At 40.1% G+C, this 17,785-nt stretch overlaps 1 protein-coding gene across 8 annotated transcripts in view; it reads left to right on the forward strand.

Annotated features, from left to right (window-relative positions):
• The window catches only part of ulk4 (unc-51 like kinase 4), a 496,983-nt gene that overhangs the window by 47,202 nt on the left and 431,996 nt on the right, over positions 1–17,785 (forward strand). For all 8 annotated transcript variants that reach the window (XM_060850207.1, XM_060850208.1, XM_060850213.1 and 5 more), the window contains 2 exons: positions 6,791–6,868; positions 17,403–17,463. In XM_060850207.1, the coding sequence (XP_060706190.1) occupies positions 6,791–6,868; positions 17,403–17,463 (139 nt within the window). The remainder of the gene's footprint in view (positions 1–6,790; positions 6,869–17,402; positions 17,464–17,785) is intronic.

Below are 17,785 nucleotides of genomic sequence, written 5' to 3' on the forward strand. Positions count from 1 at the left end.
AAATACACGTGACAATAAAGCATTCATTATATCAATCCTCTGACTAATAACCAACATAAGCAACAACAATAGTTTGTAGATAATATACATCTGTGCTAATTACCAAATAGTGTTTTCATTTATACGTTTGAGTTTCTCCAGAGATGTTAAGTTGATGATTATGCTGTTATTGTCACTGAATTGTGGAGCAGCAAAACATTACATTTAATGATCTGTACACAGAATATAGTATATTGAAAAGGGTAATTCTGTTGTATTCATCTGTGACAGTTTTGACATTTAAAATTTACCACACAATGTGCAAAACATGTATTATGCATCTTCTGTTTTCAGGCCATTTCATACCAGTGGAATCTAAGAAAGAACCTCCTATTAGTTCTCTGAATTCACCCTCTTACCGTCAGTTGCTGTGAATTGGTTTTCATGTATTCTTCTTCTTAAAACACCTCACCTTGTCCTGGCCACATCACTTCATGAATTATTTTGAATTATAATTTTCTACGTTTTGGACTTTTACACTCTGTTCCCTAGAATTCCTGCATGGTTAGCAAAAGACAAAACAGTAAGAAGACTATCATTGTTTACCATATAAGGAAATAATTTTTAAAAATGATATTTTTAGCTAGTGGGTGACACTTCAGAATGAATGAGTAAGCCACTCAAAGGCATTTAATAAGATATCACATCAAAGGTTATTGCCAAAAACAAAAACTCATGATATAATGGATTGTATATTAACATGAAAAGTCCTTAGTTGGTAGGATTAGGGAAAACCCAAAGGCTTTCTATAGGTATGTCAGGAATAAAAGGATGACTAGGGTAGGTATCGGTCCAGTCAAGGATAGTAGAGGGAAGTTGTGCGTGGAGGCGGAGGAGATTGGAGAGACACTAAATCAATACTTTTCGTCAGTATTCACTCAGGAACAGGACATTGTTGCTGATGTGAATATTGAGTCACAAGTGATTAGAATGGATGGCTTTGAGGTATGTAGGGAAGAGGTCTGGGGAATACTGGAAAGGGTGAAAATAGATAAGTCCCCTGGGCCTGATGGCATTTATCCTAGGATCTTCTGGGAAGCTAGGGAGGAGATAGCGGAGCCATTGGCCTTGATTTTTATGTCGTCGTTATCTATAGGAATAGTGCCAGAAGACTGGAGGATAGCGAATGTGGTCCCCTTGTTCAAGAAGGGGAGTAGGGATAGCCCTAGTAACTATAGGCCAGTGAGTCTCACTTCTGTTGTGGGTAAAGTCTTAGAGAGAATTGTAAGGGATAAGATTTATGAACATCTGGATAGGAATAATGTGACCAAGGAAGTGGACGAGGGTAAAGCAGTAGATGTAATGTATATGGATTTTAGCAAGGCGTTCGATAAGGTACCCCATGGTAGGCTACTGCAAAAATTATGGAGGTATGGCACTGAGGGTGCATTAGAGGTTTGGATTAGGAATTGGCTGGCTGGAAGGAGACAGAGGGTAGTAGTTGATGGTATAGGATCATCTTGGAGTGCAGTTACTAGCGTTGTTCCACAAGGATCTGTTTTGGGACCATTGCTGTTTGTCATTTTTATAAATGACCTGGAGGAGGGGCTTGAAGGCTGGGTGAGCAAGTTTGTGGATGATGTGCAAGTCGGTGGATGATATGCAAGTCGGTGGAGTTGTGGACAGTGAAGAAGGATGTGGCAGATTTGATAGAGGTGTACAAGATGATTAGGGGTTTAGATAGGGTTGACAGTGAGAACCTTTTTCCGCTAATGGAGTCAGCTGTTACTAGGGGACACAGCTTTAAATTAATGGGAGGTTGGTATAGGACAGATGTTAGGGGTAGATTCTTTACTCAGCGGGTTGTGAGTTCATGGAATGCCCTGCCAGAAGCAGTGGTGGACTCTCCCTCTTTATGGTCATTTAAGCGGGCATTGGATAAGCATATGGAGGTTATTGGGCTAGTGTAGGTTAGGTAGGCTTCGGTCGGCGCAACATCGAGGGCCAAAGGGCCTGTACTGCGCTGTATTTTTCTATGTTCTATGTTCTATGGATATTCAATTGGTTGGCTGACAGAAAGCAAAGAATACACAAAGTATGTGCTTGTCTGATTGGCAAGATGAGACAAATGGAATCCAGCAAGAGTCTTTGCTGATATTTCAACTTTTTAAAATTTACATCTATAACTTTGATGAGGGTATTAAAATCATAGTAACTAAACTTAAAATGACACCAAGAAAATACGATGTGAAGATGTCAAGAGCTTACAGGCTGCCATAGATGGGTTGAGTGAGTGGGCACAAATCTGACAGATGGAATATAATGTGGGAAAATGTAGTTGTTACTTTTGGCAGGAAGAATGAAAAAGCAGAATATTACTTGAGTAGAGAATGACTGGAATTCGGAGGTGCTGAGAGATCTAGATATTCCAGTACATGAGTCACAAAATGTAAGTATGCAGGTAGATTAGGTAATCAAGAAGGCTCATGGGTTGCTATCCTTTACTACTAGAGGAATTGAACAGAAAAGTAATGATGTTATGCTTCAGCTATACTTGGCATTGGTGAGACCACATCTTGAATAGTCTGTGGTCTCCTTATTTAGGGAGTGATGTAAATACATTGCAGGTGGTTCAGAGAAGGCCAACTTGATTATGTGGGTTATTTTACGAAAATGGGCATGCTAGGTTTCTTCAGAAGAGAGAAGAGTGACCTGATTGAGGTGTATAAGGTCTTGAATGGCCATGACAAGGTGGCTATGGAAAGAATGCTTCCTCTTCTGAGTGACTTCAGCACTAAGGGACTCTATTTTAAACCAAAGAGGTGCCCTTTTAGGGTGGAGGTTTTTCCAGAGGTTTTGTAACTTTGGAACTGTTTGCCTCAGGAAGCAGAGTTATCAAGTATTTTTAAGGCAGAGGTAGATTCTTATTAGACAATGGAATCAAAGGTTACCAGAAGTAGATAGGAGCGTGGAATTTGAAACACAAACAGGTCAGTTGTGTTCTTATTGAATGGTGGAGCAGTCTCGAGAGACCTACATTTGCTCTTAATTCATGTATTTTTAAGATGGATGTCCTCTAAACCCCAAAAATGGCTTTTTGGATGAAGGTAAGCGGAAGGGGAAGAGCCTCAGCCATGGTGAAGGGCACCGAGGTTGAAAAGATAAAGTTGAAAATAAATTGTGACAATTCTTTATGAATTTTATTTAAGGTTAAAAATTTGGATGAATGCTGGGACATGAGCACCAAATATGAAAAATCCAGATACAAGTGAAAATAAAGGAAAGTGGATAAGATTATTTTCACATGAGAAGGAAGAGAAATCAAGTGACCTGAAGCATTTTACAATTGGACTATATTGAGTAATGTGATTTATTCAGTCAGTCAGTCAGGGATTAAGAAACATTGAAGCTGCAAGCCAGGGAATTTGACTTTGTGTTGAAGGGCAGAAATAAGACCTGACATCAAATTTGGAAGGAAATTGAGAATTGTTATAAATATAACAGCTGATAATTTGCCCAGTAACCTCTGTGTTAGATACAGATCAGTTCATTTTTTCAAGAACTTGAATATCCAAAGTCCATAAGCTTGAAGAGTAGTAATGTGAACGTTTAAATCATAACTGCTTATTCATTTTCCAAGAGCACAGGGTGTCCATTACAGATATTTTTGATATAGGTTTGTCATGTTACTTATGGTATCTGTTAAGAAGGCAAGCAAAACTAAGCTCAGTAGCATCTTTCATGACCCAAGGCCATTCCAAAGTGCATTAAAGTAAATAAAATGTTTTGTGAAGTGAACTATTAATGTAATGTAGGGAACATGGCATGGTAAAATCACACAGGTGATCGAATAATCAACAATTTTTTTTTTAACTGACCTTGGTTGAAGGATTAACTTTGTCTTTCATGGAATGTGAGCATTATGCCAAGTTGTTCCTGAGAAGGCGGTAATGAGACATCTCTAGAATTGCTGTATTCTGGGCACTGCAGGTGCACACACAAGCTGTTAGGTGAAGAGTTCCTAGTTTGCCAGGATACCAAGAAGAGCATTTCTGCATGTCTGAAGACAGGTGAACCTTCCGACTGAGAGCCTAGAGTGCTATTAATTGTGGCATATTTAACACCTTTAATAATATATTAAGTATGAATTGACATTTGAACAATGGGTTCTCCTTGGGCTGATTTCAAGATTTTTAATAAATGGAGAAATTTGAGCCCTTATTCATAGCTAAAGACAACTCCTGGCTGAAGAACTTATGATGGGATGGCAATTCTATACTGCCCCCTTAAACAGACAGTATGAATATGAACAGATAACTTTAGGTGGAAAAGAAAAGGAAGAAATAAGTGTCGTTTAAAAAGTTCAATTTTATATTTCTAAGGCATATGGTTTGTTCGTACATCCGGATATATGACTTTGAAGTCTGAATTTTCTTTTTACTGTGTTGAAATTCTGGTTCATAATTACATTGTCACCCCATTATTGTAATTGTGTAAACCAACATTTATAATCATACCTTAGTGGATAAAAGTATCTCAAAGACCTTCATAGTAATATAATCAAACAACTGGATACCAAACTAAGAGAGCATACCAAGAAATGAAATAGGAGCAGGAGTCAGCCATTCAGCCCCTCAAGCCTGCTCCACCATTGCTGTTCTGATTGTGACCACAAAACTGCATTCCCATTTAACCCAGATAAACAGTCTCTTCCATGCTTAACAAAATTTGATGTCATGAAAGCATAGCAGAAATAAATCGTTAAATTAGGTTAGAGGTCAATTCGAAAGCAATGACCAGCATTTAAGAGAATATTTCATAAAGCAGAATAGTTACATAGGTAAGAAAGTAAGTGACTTATGAAGAATGATATAGAAAATTTGAAATTGTCCATTTTGGCAGAAAGAATAAATATGAAGCGTATTATCTGAACGATGAGAGATTTCCGAGTTGTGAAATGCAGATGGGTCTTAGTGTCCTTTTGCAAGAATCATGAAAGGTTAGTATGCAGGTACATTAGGTAATGAGAATGTTAAATATAGTACTATCATCAATCATGAAGGGAACTGAATTCTAAAGTAGGGAGATTATGCTTCAGTTACACAGGGCACTGTGAGACTGCATCTGGGCCTACTCCTCGTACTGAGTATGCAGAGAGTGTAGAGAAATTAATAGGGATAAAGACTGATAAGTCTCCTGAGCTGATGGGATTTATCTTAGTACATTAAAAGAAGTAGCTACAGACAGTAGATGCATTGTTAGTAATATTTCAAAAATCATTAGATTCTAGAAAGGTGTTGGAAGATTGAAATTCTGCCAAATTATTACTTTATTTAAAAAGTAAGGAGACAAAAAAATAGGCAGCTATTGTCCACTTAGGTTAACGTCTGTTATTGGGAGAATGTTAAGTTGAATATAAATGATGAAATAACAGCATTTAGAAACACATTTGATCAAGCAGAATCAGCATAGCTTCACAAAGGGGAAGTCATGCCTAATAAATCTATTGGAATTCTTTTTAGGAGGTAACAAGCTGCATCGATGAAAATCTGCTGCTTCCCTTTCAGAAGACATTTGATAAGATACCATGTATTAAGCTACTTAATGTTGGTATATTGCTGTGAATAGAAGGTTAGCTAAGTAATACAAAACAGAGTTGTGATAAGTATGGTATTATCTTAGGAGGCTTGACAAGGTAGATGTGAAAAGCTTGCTTCCTTTTTTGGGGAATCTAGGACCAAGGGCATAACCTCAGAATAAAAGGTTGCCCATTTAAAAGAGATGAGGAATTTACTGTCACTGGATAGTGAATCAATGGAATTGTTTACCACAGGAGGCTGTAGAGACTGAGTTATTAAGTGATTTAAAGGCTAAGATAGAAAATAAATAGATTCCTTTAGTGAATAAAGGAATCAGGGTAATAGGGAACAGACAAGAAAGTGGAGTTGAGGATTCTCCTGCTCCTCGGATGCTGCCTGGTCCACTGCGCTTTTCCAGCACCACGCTTTTCAATTCTGGTCTCCAGCATCTGCAGTCCCCACTTTCTCCTAAAGAAACTGAGGGTTTGGTTAAGAAAAGGAAGCATATGTCAGGTATAGACAGGATAGATCGAGTGAATCCTTAGAAGAGTGTAAGGAAAGTAGGAGTATACTTAAGAGGGAAATCAGGAGGGCAAAACGGGAACATGAGGTAGCTTTGGCAAATAGAATTTTGGAGAATCCAAAGGGTTTTTACAAATATATTAAGGACAAAAGGGTAACTAGGGAGAGAATAGGTCCCCTCAAAGATCAGCAAGGCGGCCTTTGTGTGGAGCCATCTCTCAACATTGCTTAGCTACAGTCTACCTCATCCTATCTGCTATTGTAACCTATGACCACTCCAGATATAACCATGTCAATGTTCTCCTTCTGCTACCCAGAATTAACTAATTTCAGTCCAAGTGTGCTTTATAGATAAGGTTGAAAGCTAAGTGATAATGAACTAGGGAAAAACTGAAATAACTCAGTCCTCAATTAGAATGTCAAGTATTCTCTCCTTGTACTTTAAAATACCATGTCCATGTTTGTAACGGAAATGAATAATGTCGCCTTGCCATGCTTAATTACATCAACTGGAGAAGGCTAAGATTGCTGTACTTTCAATTTTAACCATGGATACAGCACTTTTTTTATGGAAATTTTGACAGATTGTGCTTGCAGATGCAGTATTTTTAATGTATCAGTAGATTTTGTAGACTAATTATTTGACTGAAAATATCTTTCTTTCATGTGTGATTGTGATTCTCTTATATCCTTGTTCTGTTAACCAACAGGATATGGACTCCAGCATAAGAAGGCTGATATACACTGAGGCTGATCTCACAGTGACTCCCATTATAGATAACCCTAAGGTAATCAGATCCAAATTTGCTTTTATATACTGTTATAAATGTAAGTCTTAAGAGCAATTTTCTGTTTTGTTCCATAGTGATCAAGACATATGAATGGAAGTCCTTACAAAAATCCATTTTTTTGTAAAGCCTGTTCACTGAGAAATTTGTGTACTTATGTTCGGAACAAGGAATTAGGAAATTGCCCTCCACTTATGGGCAAAAAAAAATTCCTTCAAAACCAAAGAATTTGAAGTTGGATTCTTCGATGAGCTGCAGAAAGGAAGAAGTTGTACTTTGTTTGTAATAACAAAGTGCCAGTTTGTTATCACAGTGAAACCCCAGGGATTTGGCTCTTTTTATGTCAGTGTACTAGACTCTCAGGTGTGTTTTTCAGATTCTGTAGAACTTGCAAGGTACCCATCACTGATGTTCTTTCTGTTGGATAAGCATTTGGAAGCAGTCACATGACTTTGTACAAATTGCATGAAAATCAAAGGTAAAAGACTATTGAACAAGTGCAGCACATCTACTCAGATGCTTTAATATATATTATGTCTTCTCATTTTTTAATTGCCTCCAAGTAAATTGGTGCATATGTGTTTCTTAGGAAAAACTGAACAGATCAAAATGAAGATGATCTGCAATTCTCTGATCATAAATATGTTTCATGCACAGTCACAATTTCTGATCTCAATAGAGCTGAACATTAAAATCCACAATGCATCAGTCTGTCAGGTTGCTGTGGCGGTTCTGGTGCTGATGGCTGCTGAAAGCTTTTATTTCCCTAGCTGTTTTGTAGCTACACTGCTTATTCAAATCCATCATGAGAGGAGGAAAGATTTCTTCTCTTGCAGGGTAGTAAATCTTTTGGAGGAGAAGGGGGAGTATCCCTCATTGTTTGCATGTACCGTTATTTTGAAATGCCTCAGTAGGAAAAATATTCTGACTTGGGGATTCTGATAATACCACTGTTAAGATCCTCATGAAATGGTCTTTGTAGTGGAGCACAATATTGGTGCATAAGATACTCATGACATCAACTGGTTTTGTTTGAATTGAAAGGCAGATGGCGAGAACATTTTCTAAATAATTTGTGAGGAGTTTGATCATGCTGAGGAGCAAGTTCTTTACAGCAGAGTCTACACATCTACCTAGTCAAATGAAAGTGTAATGTTTTTCTTTTGTGATCTACTGTTGAAAAACCTGGCCTCTTAAATGTCAGTGATCAGCCCATCATGTCAATCATAGCCATCATCTAAGCAGTATTGACCAGCTACAAGTGATTTGTCAATTCCATATATATGGTCCTCATGTTTCAACTTAACCAATTGAAGAGTTGATATCTTCTTTCATTTATTATTTTCCTGAAGCAGTGGATTTGGTCTATCTTTTTGAGTGGGTACTGAAAGTCCGAACCCCCATTGAAATGGATGGACCAAGGGGAGTCGGTGGCTAGATTAGAGTGGTGCTGGAAAAGCACAGCAGTTCAGGCAGCATCCGAGGAGCAGTAAAATCAACGTTTCGGGCAAAAGCCCTTCATCAGGAATACAGGCAGAGTGCCTGAAAGGTGGAGAGATACATGAGAGAAGGGTGGGGGTGGGGAGAAAGTAGCATAGAGTACAATAGGTGAGTAGGGGAGGGGATGAAGGTGATAGGTCGGGGGGAGGGTGGAGTGGATAGGTGGAAAAGAAGATAGGCAGGTAGGACAAATCATGGGGACAGTGCTGCGCTGGACGTTTGGAATTGGGGTGAGGTGGTGGAAGGGGAAATGAGGAAACTGTTGAAGTCCACATTGATGCCCGAGGCGGAAGGTGAGGCGTTCTTCCTTCAGGCGTCCGGTGGTGAGGGAGCGTGGTGAAGGAGGCCCAGGACCTCCATGTCCTCGGCAGAGTGGGAAGGGGAGTTGAAAAGTTGGGCCACAGGGCGGTGTAGTTGATTGGTGCGGGTGTCCCAGAGATGTTCCCTAAAATGCTCTGCTAGGAGGCGTCCAGTCTCCCCAATGTAGAGGAGACCACATCGGGAGCAACGGATACAATAAATGATATTGGTGGATGTACCTAACTAGTGAGGTAATGCCCAAATTATGGTGGGTAGTAGCTGACCAGGGCAACATGCTAGTGCCTCCTACTGGAGACAGCATTTAACATATGTTCTCATTCCAATCAAATTGTGCTTAACACTCTACTTGTTGTCTCCCATTTTGCATTGATACTTTGTGGTGAAACTGGAGTCTCTTCTCCACTGTGCAAGTTTGGGCAAAATTTAGCACAGAAGGTAAAATCAGCCAATAGCTTACACTTTGCGAGGAGAGAGAGAAGTCCAGTGGCTTTTCACACATCTGCTGTAACTGAACCAAAAAACCCTCAGCTGCCAGGACTGGCCACTCGCCTTTCATTATGCAGGTTATTTCTAAAACATGAAAACCTTTGGCCTGAGGTATCATCTGTTTAGGGGTAAACAAAATGGGCCTCAATAAGCTATTCAATTCAGCACAAACCTTGGATAAAATCCACTCAATCCCAGGAACTATAGTACTGCTCTTGATGTGGGAAATTCCCCAATTAATTTCATTTTCTTGTCCCGTGGGGCCATTTGTCCGTGTCCAATAACATAGCCCAGGAAGGTGACTTGGGCTTTGGCAAATTCATTTTTATTTAGGTTTACCACCAAACCTGCCTTCCGAATTCAATCGAACAAGTCCAATAAATGTTGTAAATGCTCCTTCCATGAGTGACTAAACATCACATGGTCATCAGTGTACGCCACACAGTTGGGTAATCCGATGATGACCTTATTAGTTAGTCTCTGAAATGTAGCCGGAATGTTTTTCAAACCAAATGGCATGACTTTAAGCTAATATGGTCTATTTGGCGTTACGAAAGCCAAAATTGTCTTTGCTCTTCATGACATGGGTACCTGCAAGTAGCCTCTGACCACGTCCAACTTAGAAATGTAAGTTGCTTGTCCCACCCTTTCAACAAAGTCTTCCCAACCGCAGAATTGGATATACATCAGTTTTTGTAACTTAATTGACTTTGCTATAGTCCACACATAACTGTTGGGTACCATCTGGCTTTGGCAACACTGCTCTAGGTGAGTGCCAGTCACTGTAACTCACTTCGATTATGCCATCTTGGAGCATGTGTTCTATCTCCTTCTGAACCTGTGCCACCTTTAGAAGCTTATGCCTATAAAGATGTTGCTTAATTGGAACAGCATCTCCTATATCTACATCGTGCACAATTAGGTTAGTACTTTGCAGTTTATTTCCACATTCTCCCCATGTGATAGTAATAACTCTTTCAGATTATTTCGATTTTTCTCAGGATAGTAACCGAATAATTTATCCCAATTTTTGACAACTTCCTCGTTGTCCAATTTAATTTGAGGAATGTCCAATTCAGAATCCTCTGAATTTGGTTCTTCCTTTTGTGCAGATCATTAACACCTTCTCCTCTTGCTTTCCTTCTCTATCAAAATACCTTTTGAGCATATTTCCATGACACACACATGAGATTTCTTCGCTGTCTGGAGTTCTTATCAAGTAGTACAGCTCACTCAATTTCCTTTTGATTTGATATACTTCACTAAACCTTGCTTTTAAAGGTTCACCTATTACTGGAAATAACACTAATACGTTATCCCCGACAGCAAAATTGCAAATTTTTGATTTCTTATCTGCTTCCTGTTTCATTGCCTGTTGCGATATTTTTAAATGCTTGTCTAGCCAACTCCCCAGTTCCATTTAATCGTTCTCTAAACTTTGACACATAATCCAAACGCATGGTCTCTGAATTCTGACTTACTAATTTTTCCTTAATCAATTTTAGTCATTCTTTCCCTTCATGCCCAAAAACTAATTCACATGGTCTGAATTTGGTCAATGCATTTGGTGCATCTCTGTTTGCAAAAAGCACAAATGGAATTCCCTTAACCCAATCATTTGGATAATCCTGACTATAAGCCCTCCATATGGTCTTTAGTGTTTGATGCCATCTTTCCAGCTTTCCCTACGATTCTGGATGGAATCCAGTAGATTTGATGCCTCAGCTGTCCATAACTTCCTTGAATAATTTGGATGTGAAGTTTGACCCTTGATCTGATGGTTGTCTATTGGTATTCAGAATCTAGTAAAACATTTGAGTAATTCCTCTCCAATCCTTTGAACTGTGATATTGCACAATGGAATGGCCTCTGGAAATCTCATCAATACATCCATTATTGTTAAGAAATACCGATTCCCACTTTTTGTTTGAGGCAGGGGTCCTACGCAATTAATCAAGACTCTGTTGTGGTTCTGTTCGCCGAGCTGGAAGTTTTTGCTGCAAACGTTTCATTCCCTGGCTAGGGAACATCATCAGTGCTATTGGGGCCTCCTGTGAAGCGCTGCTTTGATGTTTCTTCCGGTATTTATAGTGGTTTGTTCTTGCCGCTTCCGGGTGTCAGTTTCAGCTGTAGTAGTTTGTATGTGGGGTCCAGGTCGATGTGTCTGTTGATGGATGTTCTTGCCGCTTCCGGGTGTCAGTTTCAGCTGTAGTGGTTTGTATATGGGGTCCAGGTCTATGTGTCTGTTAATGGAGTTTGTGGATGAATGCCATGCCTCTAGGAATTCCCTGGCTGTTCTCTGTCTGGCTTGTCCTATGATGGTAGTGTTTTCCCAGTCAAATTCATGTTCCTGGTTGTCTGAGTGTATGGCTACTAGGGATAGCTGGTCGTGTCGTTTTGTGGCTAGCTGATGTTCATGGATGCGGATTGTTAGCTGTCTTCCTGTTTGTCCTATATAGTGTTTTGTGCAGTCCTTGCATGGTATTTTGTAAACTACGTTAGTTTGGCTCGTGCTGGCTATTGGGTCCTTTGTTCTAGTGAGTTGTTGTCTGAGTGTGGAAGTTGGCTTGTGTGCTGTTATGAGTCCTAAGGGTCGCAGTAGTCTGGCTGTCAGTTCTGAGACGCTCCTGACGTATGGTAGTGTGGCTAGTCCTTTTGGTTGTGGCATGTCCTCGTTCCGTGGTCTATCTCTTAGGCATCTGGTGATTAAGTTGCGTGGGTATCCGTTTTTGGCGAATACCTTGTATAGGTGTTCCTCTTCCTCTTTTCGCAGTTCTGGTGTACTGCAGTGTGTTGTGGCTCTTTTGAATAGTGTCCTGATGCAGCTTCGTTTGTGTGTGTTGGGGTGGTTACTTGGGGTGTGTCACATTGCCACAATGTGTCAAGTACAGACCTCCAGTAAATAATCCACAAGCCAGGGAAACAGCCAAGAAGAACGGATTCAGGATGGTTCAGGTAATGATCACAGACGCTCACAACCGACTGCACAAATACAAGCAAGAAATTGCGCGCCAAAAGTCGTTAATTTTAAAAACCACTAATCAGGAATGGACCCGGACCATAGAACAGGCTATCACTATAGGACAGAACAGGACAACACTTCGCAAAAAAAGGGCACTAAATGAAAAAATGGACAAACTAACCCACAAACAGGAGGACACTACAACACACACCTGGGTTAAAAACCTCTCCCACAGACAGCTCACAGACACTGAAAGAACTATACTGGCCAAGGGACTCAAATACAACTACAGGGATGCCAACACAGCAGACTTCCTAGCAGCACTAGAATGCACACTCAGGAACAATGGACTGACAGAAGAGACACAACAAACAGTGAGACAAATGGTCGTACCTATGATGATAAGAAAACGACATACACATAACCTCAACACCAAGGAGAGAGAAGCACTGAAAAATGACAAGAACATAATCATACTACCGGCAGATAAAGGCAGAATGACGGTCATCTTAGATAAATCAGACTACATCAATAAAGCACAACAACTACTCGCAGACACCAACACCTACCAAATGAAGGATTCCGACCCCACACCACAACTCACCAATAGAATAATCAACACACTAAGGAATCTACAAAAAAATGGACAGATAACCAAAGCGGACCAGCAAAGAATGAAACCTGAAAGCAACAACACCCCCAGATTCTACGGACTACCCAAAGTACACAAACCAGACATCCCACTCAGACCCATAGTATCACTACCAGGGACACCAGCATACAAACTGGCCAAAGAACTACAACAAAAACTGAAACACCTAGTCAGCGGATCCAAACACTCCATACAATCAACACAGGAATTCTTGGACATCATCAGGAATACACACAGACAAAGAAGAAACCATGGTATCATTCGACGTGACGGTACTGTTCACATCAATTGACAGAACCCTAGCCAGAGAAACAATAGCCAACCTACTGGACATACATAACAGAACACAGGAGGCCGAACCTATCAACAAGGACGGCATACTTAAACTACTAGACCTGTGCCTCACCACACACTTTACATTCAGCAATCAGATGTACGAACAAATCAACGGAACACCCATGGGATCACCAATCTCGGGACTCATAGCAGAGGCAGTTATGCAAAGGTTAGAACGTACAGCCCTACCACAAATCCAACCCAAACTCTGGATCAGATACGTCGATGACACCTTTGTAATCATCAAAAACACAGAAATAGAAAAAACACACCGAATCATCGACGCCACACTCACCGGAATACGATTCACAAGAGAAGAGGAAAAGGATAGCCAACTCCCATTCCTAGATGTGTTAGTAGAGAGAACATCCAACGGAGAATTCACCACAAGGGTACACAGGAAACCAACACACACAGACCAAGTCCTAAACTATGAAAGTAACCACCCCAACACACACAAACGAAGCTGCATCAGGACACTATTCAAAAGAGCCACAACACACTGCAGTACACCAGAATTGCGAAAAGAGGAAGAGGAACACCTATACAAGGTATTCGCCAAAAACGGATACCCACGCAACTTAATCACCAGATGCCTAAGAGATAGACCACGGAACGAGGACATGCCACAACCAAAAGGACTAGCCACACTACCATACGTCAGGAGCGTCTCAGAACTGACAGCCAGACTACTGCGACCCTTAGGACTCATAACAGCACACAAGCCAACTTCCACACTCAGACAACAACTCACTAGAACAAAGGACCCAATAGCCAGCACGAGCCAAACTAACGTAGTTTACAAAATACCATGCAAGGACTGCACAAAACACTATATAGGACAAACAGGAAGACAGCTAACAATCCGCATCCATGAACATCAGCTAGCCACAAAACGACACGACCAGCTATCCCTAGTAGCCATACACTCAGACAACCAGGAACATGAATTTGACTGGGAAAACACTACCATCATAGGACAAGCCAGACAGAGAACAGCCAGGGAATTCCTAGAGGCATGGCATTCATCCACAAACTCCATTAACAGACACATAGACCTGGACCCCATATACAAACCACTACAGCTGAAACTGACACCCGGAAGCGGCAAGAACATCCATCAACAGACACATCGACCTGGACCCCACGTACAAACTACTACAGCTGAAACTGACACCCGGAAGCGGCAAGAACAAACCACTATAAATACCGGAAGAAACATCAAAGCAGCGCTTCACAGGAGGCCCCAATAGCACTGATGATGTTCCCTAGCCAGGGAACGAAACGTTTGCAGCAAAAACTTCCAGCTCGGCGAACAGAACCACAACAACGGACAACCGAGCTACAAATCTTCAACCAGACTTTAATCAAGACTCTGGTAAAAGGTTCCTAAATGCTGAGATAGGTATTAAAGATGCAGGTTTTATTACCATCTGTGGTTTTCCAATTACCTGACATGTACATCTGGCAAAATTCAGCTACATCTTTGTGCAATTCAGGCCAGTAAAAATGTCTTTGTATTTTAGCCTGTGTTTTCCATACTCCTAAATGACCTCCAAGTGGTAGCTCATGCGCCACTCATAACACTTCCTTTCTATACCCTACTGGCAATACAATTTGATGAACCTGTGCCCATTTCTCATTTCTCTGAATATGTGATGGTCTCCATTTCCTTATTAAGACATCATTTTTCAGGTGATAACACACAGGGATACATTCAGACTCTTTCTATGTATGTCTTTTGATTCAACTATTTTAAATTTTCATCTTTCTGCTGCACTCTGAGTTTTGCAGAGGTAAAGATATTTGCATGAGTAATTATTTGCTCCTGTTTTATCTCAACCAAGTGATCATACACAGTCTCTGCTAATATTACTTCAGCTTCCTTATCTGTACCCTTTGATCTCTCCTCTTTCAAGTGGTGACTCTGTGACCTTGTTATTTCATAATTAGGAACGGTTCCCAGATAAGAATCCCACATTGCTTCAGTTGTTTGAGTCTTTACTGGCTCTTCAACTACGGTAGGCAGCACACCTACCGGTGAATCAGCTATATCGTGCGCAAGGAATAATTGTATTCCTGGAGGTGAGAATTCGTTCAGTACTCCTACCACAAATTCTCCACTCTAGTTTCCTAGACACTGTAGCCTCACTTTACATAACTGAGCACTTTTTGTCTCACCATGAATTCCTGTTATCAGTACCTTTTCTGGCAATAGTACTTCAAAAGTACATATCTCCTCAGCCTGCAGCATCACAGACTGAGACAATCCTGTGTCCCTTAATATTGTAACCTCTTTACCTGCTACTCCTGGCCTATGTAAATAGACTTTACCTTTACAGATTTTATTTTAAGCAGATCTGGCACTTCCTCCTTTACCAACGTCTGATCAGCTTGTGCACTCTGATGCAGCCTTCTAGTTCCACTGTGTTTTCAGTTACCACTCAAATAAAATTTCCAGGCTTATCCTACTTTCCCACATCTGGCTTTCCTGCGCTTTTCCTAGTCCATCAGCACTGATTTCATGTGGCTTACTTTATTGCAGTGAAAACACCGGAGGTTTTTACCTTCTTTGTCACCCTTGAGGGTTTCCTTTTTGCCCCGTGGTAAGTACTCCTATGATTTTCACTGAGATCGACATTTTCCTTTCCATATGAGGGTTTCCGTCACGGATCGAAATTGATTCAGAAAGCCAAACCATAGTTTATGGACCACCTCATAGTCATCAGCTACTTCATCTGCTAACCTTGCCGTTTTAACACTCTGGATTTCTGCACTAAGCTTACCTTCAGCCTTTACCTCCAGCCTTTTAAGCTGACTTCCCTTTTTAAGTGTCAAGTTCTGAAGTTCAATCTTTCTCTTTTACTTTCTCTTCTGCTAGAGTCCTTTGATCTCTTTCTTTCTCTCCTGCTAAAGCCCTCCATTTATTTTCTTTTTGTCTCTTCCAATTTTATCATAAGTCAAACTGTTTTCATTTCTGCTGTCCTTTCCTTCTCTCTAGCCTCTAACTCAAGCTGCTTCATTTGCAATTGAATTCTTGCCATTCCTACAGGTCCTGATGGTGTTTCCAGCAAATTTAAATACAGAGCTACTGCTGAAATCGTCTGCTCTTTCCGCACAATAGGAGATAAATTCAACCCCAGCTTGTCTATTAATTCCTGCGGCTTGATCGTATTTGCCTTTTGTAAAACCCCCAAGGTCACTTCTTCCACGCCAGAACCTCCTTGGTTACTGAAGCGCTATTTAAACCACCAAATCAACACCCGAAATAAAAGACACTAACACCTACCACTCGCTATTTAAATCCCACAAAAAACCCCCAATCTGTTATGGACTAGGCCATATCTTTGAAACATTTTTAAACTTTGCTATTTGTTTAGCTAGGTATATAGTGGATGTTCCCAGTGTAAGTTAACTGGGTCAACTGCCAATTTTTAAACAAATAAAATTTATTTACAAAATTACGGAATGAAACACAAAGAACAGAAAATAGAATACCAGATAACTTATCATATCCAAACCTGACTTAGTAATGCTGTTCCAAAACTACATGCAACAGTCCCAATACACACATCCCTTAGCACAGAAGGTAAAATCAAACAAAGGCTTACAGTTTGCAAGGAGAGAGGGAGAAGTCCAGTAGCTTTTCACACATTTCCTGCTGTAACTGAACCAAAACACCTCAGCTACCAGGACTGGTTATACAAGTTATTCTAAGACATGAAAGAATTTGGCCTAGGGTGTCACCTGTTTAGGGATAAACAAAATGGGCCCCAATAAACCATTCATGTCTGTATCAACTCTGTACCGTTTCGGAGCCTGGGCTGTTTGTGATCTCTCTGAGAACAATCAAGGACACAGTAACTTTGAGAAAAAGGAACAGCTTTTGTGAAAAGGACCAGTTTTGTGACTATTGAAAGCTGTCTGATAAATAACTTATTGTCTGAAGAATATAATATACTTATAATTTGAAGTTGAGAAATAAGGTTGATTTGAATTCAGCGAATTATCAACATCGTAAAGGAGGAACTGTATTGGAAATATTTCAAACAATGAAATGATTTGAACTGAACAGCATTGAGATGAAAACTAGAGTGCATGGAACTTGAGGCTTAGTAGGATAGGATACTTTTGTGTCATATGTTTTAGATATTCTATTGTTTATCCAATAAATCCATAAGATAGTATTTACTATATCTCTTGGTGTTGTAATACATAGCAGTTTTAAACTGTAAGCTGTCTTTATAAACATATTTTCTGTGCATTTTTTCTTACAGATATTGAAACCAACACCCATGAAGTTTGATGTTAAAACACTAAGTGTTCCAGCTTATTCAGGTAACTGTTAATAGAAATTTGATGGAAATATGAAGAAAGGAGAAAATAAGGTTGGAGTGAGATAGAATCGTGTAATTTTAGTACTGTAGGGAAAGTGAGGTTTGAAACTTAGCTCAGGTTGATTAGCAGTTTTTGGATTGTATCTTCAGCCTGAGTGAGTTGGTGGGGATGATGGAGTGATATTAATGACAAAGGAATAGAAGTTAATAACTCCAGAAAATTATTTGTTTAGTTAGTTTAATTGAGGACTTCTACCTCAGTCCATAACTTAATATTGAACAGAGAGTCTGGCTCCCTGGAAGCTGTGGAAATGAGGCAAATG

The sequence above is a fragment of the Hemiscyllium ocellatum genome, chromosome 34 (genome assembly GCF_020745735.1).
Source record: "Hemiscyllium ocellatum isolate sHemOce1 chromosome 34, sHemOce1.pat.X.cur, whole genome shotgun sequence".
NCBI lineage: Eukaryota > Metazoa > Chordata > Chondrichthyes > Orectolobiformes > Hemiscylliidae > Hemiscyllium > Hemiscyllium ocellatum.